The sequence below is a fragment of the Vitis riparia genome, chromosome 4, assembly GCF_004353265.1.
Source record: "Vitis riparia cultivar Riparia Gloire de Montpellier isolate 1030 chromosome 4, EGFV_Vit.rip_1.0, whole genome shotgun sequence".
In the NCBI taxonomy this organism is placed as follows: Eukaryota; Viridiplantae; Streptophyta; class Magnoliopsida; order Vitales; family Vitaceae; genus Vitis; species Vitis riparia.
This window is the reverse complement of record NC_048434.1, coordinates 20,433,781-20,445,524: the sequence shown is the minus strand read 5'-3', so window position 1 is coordinate 20,445,524 and position 11,744 is coordinate 20,433,781. Positions and strand designations below refer to the sequence as shown.

At 33.7% G+C, this 11,744-nt stretch overlaps 2 protein-coding genes across 2 annotated transcripts; one reads left to right on the top strand and one right to left on the bottom strand.

The window, feature by feature from the left end:
* Positions 1-1,290: 1,290 nt before the first annotated feature.
* LOC117912002 (AP-2 complex subunit sigma-like) lies at positions 1,291-7,231 on the bottom strand. Its single transcript, XM_034826402.1, has 6 exons — positions 7,064-7,231; positions 6,865-6,963; positions 6,707-6,757; positions 5,470-5,643; positions 2,144-2,203; positions 1,291-1,727 (listed from the first exon to the last, which is right to left on the bottom strand). The coding sequence occupies exons 1-6, from the start codon at positions 7,064-7,066 to the stop codon at positions 1,686-1,688; spliced, it is 429 nt and encodes a 142-aa protein (XP_034682293.1). The 5' UTR covers positions 7,067-7,231; the 3' UTR covers positions 1,291-1,685.
* A 284-nt stretch (positions 7,232-7,515) lies between these two features.
* LOC117912001 (WEB family protein At2g17940) lies at positions 7,516-8,865 on the top strand. Its single transcript, XM_034826401.1, has 2 exons — positions 7,516-7,726; positions 8,194-8,865. Exons 1-2 carry the CDS (start codon positions 7,586-7,588, stop codon positions 8,665-8,667), a joined length of 615 nt encoding a protein of 204 aa, XP_034682292.1. The 5' UTR covers positions 7,516-7,585; the 3' UTR covers positions 8,668-8,865.
* Positions 8,866-11,744: the final 2,879 nt, after the last annotated feature.

Genomic DNA, 11,744 nt, shown 5'->3' with positions numbered 1-11,744 from the left:
ACCTATGTCTATCTCTATAGTATAATTTGAGATGGGTGAGATGTTTGATATAATAAAAGATGTAAATGGATAAATTATAGGAGTTCAAGCACATGGACTTAGTATTGTTTTTGGAAAATGCTTACAGTATAAAAAAACATTTTTGGATAGAGTTAGTATCGCTTTTGGGAAATGCTTACAGTTTAAAAAAACATTTTGGATGGACTTAGCATCTATTTGATAGTGTTTTTAGAAAATGTTTCCTATATAAAAGGTTTTTGGAGAAAAAAGTTTACTATTTGGTAAAATTTAAAAATTTTAAAAATCACTTATAAAAATATTTAATAGATGATTATCTAAAAGACATTTTTAGAATAAAACACTTCAACTAAAAATACTTTAAATAAAAATATCCTAAAACATGCTCTTACCATACATAACATGCTAAGAGCTATTTAAGAAGAACATGTTACAATATTTTAAGAGTGAAAATCTTGGAAAGAATTATTGCCAAAGCCTTAAGTAAATAGCCATGCAAGGTGAGGAAGGTCTAATTCAACCATCTCTAACGTGAAAAAAAAACAAAAAAAAAAACAATAGACTCTATTTGGGAAATAATTTTGAAAACAGTTATGAAAACCAATTTTTTAGGGTAGTTTTGAAAATTGTTTTATGATGTTTTGTAGAACAAAATCTGTTTAAAACCTAAAATGCTTTTAACTTATTTTCTATGTTTTTAAATATGTTTTAAAAATATTTTTTTATATTGTTTTATTTTTAATTATTCTCTATATTTGTATAATTATTTTTTAAAATAACCCTTATAAAACAAGTAAAAATAATCAAAATATGTTATCTGAAAACACTTTATTTTCCCTTTTCTAATTGTCCAATGAGGTTTCCTTTCTTTTCTTTTTCTTTTTTTTTTATATAGAAAATAAAAAATTGTTTTAAAAAAACAGTTTCCAAACAAGGCCATAGAGTTACAATGACCTTGCAAAAATCCAAACATGTCTCTAAACCAGTAACACAACAAAACAAGGTAGAACAAACCCTAAGTAGTCTCTGAGAACTATTAAGGATGTCTTTGGAATATGAGAAGAACAATGGAAATAAAATGGAAACGAGGGTGAAGTAGAAAAGAGAAATCAAAATCCCAGATATGTAGGATTTGTTTTTTACAATAATGAATTTTTATTCATATGCTCATTCTAAGAAGTAATCTTAGCATATTAATGAATGGGAATGAAATTGATTTCTCATTTTCGTCCTCTATTCCAATGTTCCAAATATGGCCTAAGAGAAGAGTACTCCCTATTAAAAGACATGGAATCCCTAATATTCAAATAGGACAGAGCAAACAGGCAATTATGCCCAAGATGTGGTCCTCCTCTGGTTTATCAGATGATTCATCAATTCACAAGCACATGGACCCAACAATGAGCCTAGAATCATTTTGAAGGGAAATGAATCAAAACAATGTTTATGCACAAACCCCATGTACCATACACAAAACCATAAAAATGAACCTTTTAGTAACTCCGAGAGCCAACACCTCCCTGGTGCTCACATACCAAATAAGAAAAATGCTGGAGAACAAGAGACAGATCCATTTTCCAACATTACAAAGCTGCGAGAGTTCTTGAAGCAAAGAAACCGATTGGATGAACAACAAAATAAGACGACTGAGTGGAGATCCCCCATTCTCATTCTTGCTTTTCCAACTCCCCCATTCTCTCTATTATTGCCTGCAAATTTCAGCATAAAACCAACTCCACTCAAAAGATAACTCAAAGATCTCACAATTCAAGTTTTTCTTAACATATTTTTTTCCTCAGACAAAATACAAAAAACTATGTAAAGAGTTATTTTAATGGAAATCTATCACTAAAACACATGGGGAATCCAAGCCATTCACCCAAGAGCAATAATGGCTGACAAAAACTGTGGTTTGTACAAAAACTCCAATTCCCCAGTGCCATACTACTATTTCCATATCAAAAATACTAAAAACAATGCAATTAAACATTAGTTTAACGAAAGAATTGGACTTCGAAAAAAACAAAAAAAACAAAAACAAAAGGAGAGACTAAAAAAAATAAAAATAAAAAAGTAAAAAAAGAAAACCAAAACAACAGAGCACACACAATAGAAAAACACACACCTTCTTGCTTGTTTCCTGGAGCTCTCCAGCAAGAATGAACTCATCAAGTATTAGATATACCTATATGCAACGAAAGAAAAGCAGTGAGCAAATGGTGGTCTAAACACCTGGAAGCAAACCAATCTACACGTTATAGACATTATACATGGCTCTATTTTTAACTAAACCAAGCATTAAATACAATAGCTTTCTGAAATAAAATTGGAACAGGTATAGCCAACTACGATGCAAAGTAAAACCAGTTGAAGGGTCAAAGAAGCTGCCATAATAACCATGCATAAGTTAAACTAGCTAAACTTGATTAGAACCAATAGCCATAGCACATTCATTGGCTTTTACTGAGTAGAAGGTATGTTGAATATCCAACATAATTATGGAATTTGTTCAGAATTAGCTCAATTCCAACATATTGGATGATTTTGTCTCAAAATTCCTTGTACTTCAGCTTAAATTTCCTTCTATGCCAATTATTAGATTAAAGAATTTCCTTACTTCCACACACACATTCAATGAAATCAAACTATCAGTAGAGTAACCTTACTGCATCAATCAACTGAATAGGTGAATCAACAAAGTAGATCCAGTAGCAAGTAGCTTAGCTACAGCAAGCAATGGCTAAAACATTTTCATTATGAGATATGAAAATGCATATTCTGATCCATGCTGTGCTTTTCTAAACCAACAATCTGAGAATGCCCGGGTATGTGAAATAAAGTACTTTCCCCTCAAAGTGCATTCAGCATACACAAACTGATTTGGATGCAAAACCCATCAAATAAAACATTGCAACACCAAGAACAGAAAATAAAGGTATGTTTAGGGTCTGTTTGGTTCCTGTTTTCAAGAATTGTTTTCTGTTCTTGAAAACAAAAAACACAAAAAACTTGTTTGGGGAAGGGGGTGTGTTTTTGTTTTTTGTGTTTTCCGTGTTCTCAAAAACCGCTTTTTTGAGAACAATAAAAAGATGTTTTCATTGTTTTTTTACTGTTCAAATAATAGATTGTTTTTTGTGTTTTCTCTTCCTTCTTTTTGTGTTTTCCTAGCTGCTTTTTATGTTTCCACAAAGGTGAGCTCCACCCAACTACCACACCCCCACCTGCAAGCCCTTTCTTCTTCCTTAAATTATTGAAATTAATATAGTTACACATGGTTACAAAATCATCTTTTGTTTAAGAAAATTATAACTAGCGTAAAAATTTCAAATTTGAATAATTTTTTTAAATTTAAATGAATTGTACATATGAAAATTATTTCTATATTTATAATATCAAGTTAATGGAAGAAAACACTTTATTAATTAAAAAAAATAACTTTCAAATATGTTTTTTGTTTTACTTATTTTAAAAACTTTTTTATTAACTCAACCAAACATGTTTTTTTTTTTTTTGAGAACAAAAACTGTTTTACAGAATTCGGTTCCCAAACACAATTTTTTTTTTTTTTTTTTTCTGAAAACACAAAAAGCTATTCTCAAAAACTATTTTCCAGAATAGTTTTCAAAAACAGCAACCAAACAGGTCCTTAGAAACTGTTCTCAAGAACAATTTTTTTTTTTTCATTTTTGAAAACAAAAAGAACATTAAACAAGTTTGGTTATCGATTGTTCCCAAAACAAGTTTTTGAAAATTGTTATGAAAATAGGATATTTTTTAAAATCATATTTTAATTGTTTTTAGTTTTTTTCACTTGTTTCCTAAGGGTTGTTTTACAAAATAATTGTACAAATGTGGAAGAGGATTGAAAATAAAGCATTAAAGATAAAAAGTTATCTTTAAGAATATCTAAAAATACAAAAAATAGGTTAAAGAACATTCAAAGTTCCTAAACAGACTTCTTAAAAAGTTTTAGGCCTTATTTGGTAACTGTTTTAAAAAACAGTTCTAAAAAATAATTTTTAAAACAGAAAACTATTTTATAATGTTTTGTAGAACAAAAGTCTGTTTAGGAACTTCAAATATTTTTAACCAGTTTTTAATGTTCTTAAATATGTTTTAAAAATAATTTTTATATTTAGTGTTTTATTTTTAATTATTCTCTATGTTTGTATAATTATTTTTTAAAACAACCCTCATAAAACAAATGAAAACAACTAAAAGATATTCTTTAAAAATACTTTATTTTATATTCTTAAAAACAGAAAACAGAAAACCATTTTTTGATGATCAAATGTGTTTTCTTGTTTTTTTTTTTTTTATTTGGAGAAAAAAGAGTTGTTCCCGAAAACAGTTGTCAAACAAGGCCTTCAACTCTATTTCAGAAGTGTTTTTCAAAACAATTTTTGAAAATTGTTCTTTCATGTTTTGTAGAATAAAAGTTTGTTGGGAACCTAAAATGTTCTTAACTTGTTTTCTATTTTTTAGATATGTTTTATATGTAGATTTTTTTCTTTTAATCATTCTCCATATTTGTATAATTATTTTTTAAAACAACCCTAAAAAAAAGTGAAAACAACTAAAAGATATTTTTAAAAACATCATGTTTTCTATTTTTTGATTGTCAAACATGTTTTTCTATTTTTTTTTGTTTTAGAGAACATAAAATTATTTTAAAAAATAGTTACCAAACAGGATCTTAGATAATTATTTTTCAAAGTTGTTCTAAATAATGTCCCAAAACAGACTCTTAAGTGATCAAAGATATGCCAACATATCTTTTCATAGACAACAAGTGAAATAATTAAGTACTACACTTTCTTGTAGTGCAAAGCCAAAGGTGGGGTAAGATAAAGGAAATTTTAGAGAAAGTGAAAATAAGAAGTATGCAACATAAAGTTCAATTTTATTTCCAAATTCCTTCATGGAGACATTAGACTCATATGCAATGACCCAAAACAAATATTTCATGACCTTTTCTCGTAACTAAGAGAATTTGTATTGTGATAAAAATGCTATGTGGGAGACCCTAATCTGATAAGAGTGTTCTGTCATGTCAACAATATCAATTAAGTGGGTGAGGTGGCTTAAATGAAACAACATGTCTATGGTAGACCTAGTTGATTATTTGGGCATTGTGTAAGGGATGGGTTATTTATTTTTTGTATATTGCTTGCCTTGTTTTGATCTTGCCTTTCAGTGCCCTTGTATATGACCCATGTACTCTGATGCACTCTTTTTGATAAGGCGCTGTTAATATAAGATTTTTGCTTGCTTATCCAAAAAAAATGAAAAACAATATTGATTAAAGTGAATGATGAGAGCCCTTAAATGCTATCATATCAATTACATAAGTTCAAAATAACAGATATGAAATAAGTAGGCAATATTCATTTATCATTCAATTAGGACAATTCAGAACCAGAAAAAAGAAGTAACCATAATTGCACTAACCTTGTGAAAGTTAAATACCAAATCTAGCTCACACACATTGCTGAAGAAATGGTCCAATATCTCAACAAAGAGATGGATGCACTCCAAATATGCTAACTCATTATCAGTGATATCAACACACAATGAGAAGAACAATCCAGCATATCGCCTGTAGATGACCTTGTGTGTACGGAACTGCAAGGAAAATTAAATCTCCTACTTAATCATGCTCAATGGACAGCTGCTACACAATGATTTAATAAAATAGTCACAAAGGACCCCCTGCTCTAAATCTCTGTGTATCTCATCTCAAACAAACAATGAAAAGCAAGAAAAACAACAGAAATGTAGGTTAAAAGAATTGTTGAATTAGTATATGAGGCAGTATGGTTCTCTCCCTTCAAGGCCCTGTTTGAATTGGGCCCTGAAAAGCAAAAAGCTCATATTTTTAAGGTAAATAAGAGCTTTATATATGTTTGAGTGATTTTTTTTTTCAAAAAGAAAAAGTCTATAGAACTTAAAAAAAAAAGTTTAATATAGGAGTCAGAAATTTGTTGCTTTCTTTAGAAGCTTGTTTTGGCTTATAAGGAAGTTGTTTCATTGATTGATGAAACTTTTATAATATCAATATCATGTCTTTAAAATTATAGCTTTTGGTTTCAACTTTAGCTTTGAGTTAAAGCCAAAAGCAACTTAAAGCTATTCCAAAACAGCAAACAGGCCGCAGGTATCAGGAAAAATAAAAAATTCCCCAATAATGTCATCAATAGGAGACATCTAAACAATGTCTCAGAATAATAGATACCATAAACATAACCAGGAGATGAAAAAAAAAGTAGAATCTTCAAACAACAATTTGGGGGTTTTAAAGTCATTCTTACCATGAAAACCAATTACTCCATGGAAATTTGAAGAATGCTCCATCAAAATATCACAAGAACCATCTACATAACCTACCAACTAATAAATTTTTCATCCTTCCAAACCTAGAAATGTACAATACATTGAGCCTACACCTGCAACCTCTAAAATCGATAGAATCAGAATTATCCACCCCCTCCAAGCTTCTACCAAAAAGGGAAAATTCATGGTGTGCCACACCTTCCCTTAATCAATTCTTTAAGCTGATTACAACTAGGAACAATATATACAACTAAGACTCGTTAAAGCAAAGTGTTAATCAAATGAGAAGGGATAATACATTGTCTAATGAAATACTGCATAAGAATTTTGCTGCAGTGAATTAAAAATTGCTTACCTCTACAAAGTTTGTATGTTTGGGATCTCTGTTGACCACCAACCGATGAACCTGCAAAGAATGAAAATTTTGAACCAAAGAACAACAAAATTTAAACCAGTTGAGAAAGAAAAAATAAATAAATAAACAAAGAGAGAGATCGGAAAGAAGAAACCCACCTCGTATTCGACCTTGTGTTTCTCGGATTCCTCGAAAGGAACGTAGTACTTGGCTAATCGAGTCTTTCCCTGCCTGTTCTGCAACAATATGAATCGGATCTGCCACAATTTGTGGGAAAAGAAAAATCAGAATTTCAGGTTCCACTCAGCATCAAATCCAAAAAGGAAAAAAGGAAAGAAAAAAAAGAAGAAAAATTACCATTATTGAGTAAAATTAAAATGGGTTTTTTTTTTTTTTTTTTTTCAGCTTTGCTCTGTTTTCTCTCCTTTTTTCCCAGGAAGCCAAGAACGAAAGCTTATTGTGACGGTTATTGTCAGGTCTGACCGTTGATTTGAATGAAGATTGGGGTTTTGACCGACTGTTCTTGACATCTTTCCTTTTCTTTTTTCTTTTGAGATTCACAATGATGGACCAGCATTGGGATGGGCTTGGTTTCGACCCGGCCCATGAGTCCGACCGGAGTCGGATGGTGACATTGGATCTAACGAATGAAGATGGTTCAACCACCGGCGTCACAGTCAATTAACAAAATACCAGTGAATTGGACGCGAAGAAAGTGGCCCCATGATTGCATTAAGTTTCTTTAACCAACCAAAATCACCCCCCGCCATTACTAACGACCTTTCTTCTCCCACTTCCTCCACTGTACATATAAAGAGAAATCCTTGTCGCCATCTTCATTCATCCGCATCTCTGCGTTTGAGCCATTCACTGGGAAGCATGGAAAGAGCAGAGGGAGTTGTAGTGATGGGACGGGCTGAGATTGACACCAGGGCACCCTTCCGGTCGGTTAAAGAAGCAGTTATGCTGTTTGGAGAAAGAGTTCTTGCTGGAGAGCTATATGCCAACAAGCTCAAAGAGGTCCACTCTCATCACTCATGCACTCTCTATCAATCTCACTGAAAGTTGAAACCCCTGGTTCTAGTTTGAAATGAAGCCAGCTACTTAAACCCTTGCTCTAAAACAGGGTTAACCCAGTTGGATATCTAATCTTACATTATTTTTAATTGGGTAATTACTTTATTATAATTTCATATAGAATAAGATAAGCTTCTTTCGTATATTAGGAAATAGTCACTGTGTATGATATTCATATCCATCTGGGAAATTAATGAGTCTAGGACAATATCTATGTAGAAAGAAAATGTTTCTTTATGGTTTATTTGAAGAAGCAGAGGAAGAAAGCCATTTGGGCCATTTAGCATTTTCCATCAAAATTGCATCTGTGTTGTCAAAATGAACTCTTCAATTAGAAAATCTTCAGTTTTTTACTTGTGAGAGATGGTGTGAATGGGGATATTTTTAATGCATCTTGGTTGAATTGATAGATGAGAGACAGGGCAGGTGAAAATGCACAAGTTCAATCCAGATATGGAGCAGTGACAGCTGAACTCGAAGAAACCAAGCAAAGCCTTCAGAAGGCCAGAGAAGAAGGTGACTTGATGGTGAATTGTCTCAGATCTCTGAGAGAAGAGCTGGAAGAAACAAAAAGAGAGCTAATCAAGTTGAAGTCAAGAAACTTTGATAAACAGCTGGTTGATCCCGAGTTGGAAGACCTTAAATTCATTGAAAATGCCACCAAGATTGAAATAAACACACAAACTGAAGACGCAGAGGAGTTCCAAAAGAAGAGATACGTCACATTTGCAAGTCCCCCTTCCGTCACTCGAATCATTACCAACCATGACAGTAGTAGTGAAGTACAAGAGAAACCTCCGCTTCAGAAGAAAGCGAAAAAGAAGCCCTTGATGCCCTTAATGGGATGGATCTTCCCAAGAAAAAAGAGAAGCCAAGACCCTTAGGCTTTAGCCCGACCCCTATCAGATTTAGTTCACGACATTTCGTTATGGGCTGCATGGGAAGAAAAATCAAGGCAATGCCTGAGGAGGGAGTGACCTAATAAAGTGGATGAATTGTGTTTGGAATTTTCATTCCTGTTAAGGAAGATGTTTTGTCATTTCAATCATAAAAAATAAAAAAATTAACTGCGAAGAGTCAAATCAAATTGAACAAGGAATTGAATGCGATTCAACGAAAGAAGAAGAACAGACCGACAGCAAATCCCATGGGAAGCATGGTGGGGATTCACCATCGCGTACCATAGTTTAAATGCAGCCTCCATCTCTGGCACTCCATTTGCTCATGTACCCAGCACATAGGCCAGAACTCTGCGAGTGTAAATGGCTACGTGATGGGACTGTGGGAGAACATTATACATTAAATGAAATGTCGTATTCCAACACCAACAAGAGGAATTCGATGGTCGGTAAGTCGGTTGAATTGAATAAAGATGTGGCAGTGAATGCATGAGTGTAAGCTCATTAACTACCCCAAATTAAAATATATATGCACATGTTCCCATGTGAACTCTGCCGCCTCAGGACAAATTTCGCTAACTCCCTTCCATCCTTCAAGCCTTGGCTCATCAGCCGCATATATTTTAATATTTATATGACTACAAAATAATTTGTTTGTCAGATTGCGTTTAGAACCGAATCTCTCCTTGTAAGACATATTTAAACCGTAGTCTAAAAAAATTCAATTTTAAAATTCATTTCAGTTTCCAATGACATTCACCCCCAAGATAGGAAAGCGTGACCAATTAAAAATACCATCTATATATTTTGGTAATTTATATCTTAATCTAGCCTCTAATTTTTACCATACCTAATTAAATTATCAAAAAGATGATTTTGTGATGAGTGTTGACTAACCACTGATTTTCCCGCGTTTCCAGCAGAAGTTTCTGACAGCTTGCGGTTTCTTTGTAAGTTCAGGGTCCCACACCAAACATCCTAATACAGAAGTCAGAAGGCCCATTTGATCATCATGATTAAACCATCAGGGTGAGCGGCCATTAGAAATTTTAAAAGAATGAAAAGGCAAATTACAAGTCTGCTCCTATTATGTGGCAGGCTGCTACTGGATAAAACCTCCTAGGCAGAAAAGACGAAAGTTCTAGAGGCTCGGCCACAAGCCATATGCGTTGCATATAGGCTTTAGAGCCAGTCAGCCAGATTATATTTGAAGCTCGCAGCCTCAGCCCAACCAATGCATATAGAGTAATAATATAAGAGCTGTCTCGTGGATTCTCATTCACCTTCCTACAGCCTATTAACAAAGACCAACGCCCACCGCCAAGATGGAGAAATCCAAAGGAAGAAGGAGGAACATGATGAAGAGCCACTTATGCATCCCTAGGCTCATGAGGGGCAACACCTCCTGCAAAAGCAGCAGCACCACCACCAACAACCGGTTGTCGCCAGCGATGTCGCTTCTGGAACGTTTCCGGGAAGCGGTGTTTCGGTTGATCATGTTGACTGCTCTGTCTAAGGCCACAAGCCATAGTGGATCCCGCGACGTGCCGCGGTCTTACTACCCAAATGAACCCCACCACAGCGAAGCCGTTGCCGACTGCATAGAGTTCATAAAGAAATCTGCGTCGCCGGGGGATAACCGTGACTCAACTGCTAGCAGTTCCATGGATACGGCCATGCCCGTGCCGGTCATGTGATCATAGGTGGTATTTCGACCGTGGCTCGCAGTTTATCAAATTTGTCTGACCTTTTGTTTCCAAGGATGGTTATGCCCATTAATTCGCCTGGTGTGAGATGATAGATTGTAAATTGACGTGTATGAAATTTACAGGGGGAAGGAAATTAAGTAGAGGATTTTTCTTTTTCTTTTTTTATCTTTTTTTTTTCTTCTCTTTTGTTGGTTATTATTGTCAAAAGTGTTTCTAATTATCTGAAAATGAAAAATCCAAGTAAAGGCTTGTTTGGATGAAAGTGTTAGAACTTATGCGTATTCCAGTGCGACACAGGTGGACTGTGGTTGATGTATTCTAATAGGATTGATGCAATGGATCAACGCACATGAAGTTGTATTAAAATTTGGGAGAAAGGGACCCACGTTTGGAACGGTAGATGAAACCGTCGATTTGCTGTGAACCATGCTTTGTCGGCCAACACTCATGCAAACGTGACAGGCCCAGCTGCTTCGCCCATCCCATGATTTCCGATTCAATTTGAAGTGGACCGGCCCAACTCAATGTTTGATTGGACTGCGCCTAGGGCCCGGTGTTTTTGGGATAGTGGCACCCTCGCATTAAAATTCGGTTTCGTTCTTAGGGTGTCAATCTGTCGTGTCAGGATGAGTTTGTCGCCTTGAGGTAGGACTGTAGGAGTGCGACATGCGTTGGTCGGATCCAATTCAGGCTGTACTGAGCCAGTCAGCCTTTGGGTTAAAAATCGACCAGAGATCAGATTCTATTTGGATTTATATTTGGGAGAATCACGCAAGTATACGTTATTTCCAAAAAAATAAAAATATTAGCACCCCAAAATTTGCTTTTCATGACAAGTACACAATGAGATCAAATAATCATTGAAAATGGACTCCAACCATAACCTTCCTACAATTTCAGAATTGCCCCTCAAACCAACGCTTTTTTCCACAAATGCCCATATCATATTTCAACTAATTTGAAATGGTCATATAAATTAACCATCTTTTTTCTTAAATGTCCATAAGTACCTCAACAGAATAATATCGAGTTTTTCATTTTTTTAATTAAAATAATATTCTAAAAATATTTTTATTGTTATTAATAAATAAATAAATTACAATCTCTTTTAAATTTATTTGAATTTTTTTAATCTCTTTGCTTTTTACAAAAAAAGAAATATATACATATATATTGCAACTACCTAAACCTAATTTAGTGGTAAATTCATAATTTTGAAAATAAATAAATAAATAGAATTAATTTGATAAGGGTATAAAAGTTAATTTTTGCTTTTAAAAGTTTTACGTATAAATTATATATTTTTTATCTTCTTTATTCATAAAACCTGTTTACATAGAGATGGGAGGGAGA

Excerpts from the sequence above, each read along its gene's own strand:
- LOC117912002 (XM_034826402.1), bottom strand. Across the intron at positions 2,204-5,469 it reads TGGTATTTAACTTTCACAAG|GTATATCTAATACTTGATGA; the intron begins GTTAGTGCAATT and ends CGTTGCATATAG. Across the intron at positions 1,728-2,143 it reads TCCAGGAAACAAGCAAGAAG|GCAATAATAGAGAGAATGGG; the intron begins GTGTGTGTTTTT and ends TGAAATTTGCAG.
- LOC117912001 (XM_034826401.1), top strand. The coding sequence starts at position 7,586 with ATGGAAAGAGCAGAGGGAGTTGTAGTGATGGGACGGGCTGAGATTGAC. Across the intron at positions 7,727-8,193 it reads ATGCCAACAAGCTCAAAGAG|ATGAGAGACAGGGCAGGTGA; the intron begins GTCCACTCTCAT and ends TTGAATTGATAG.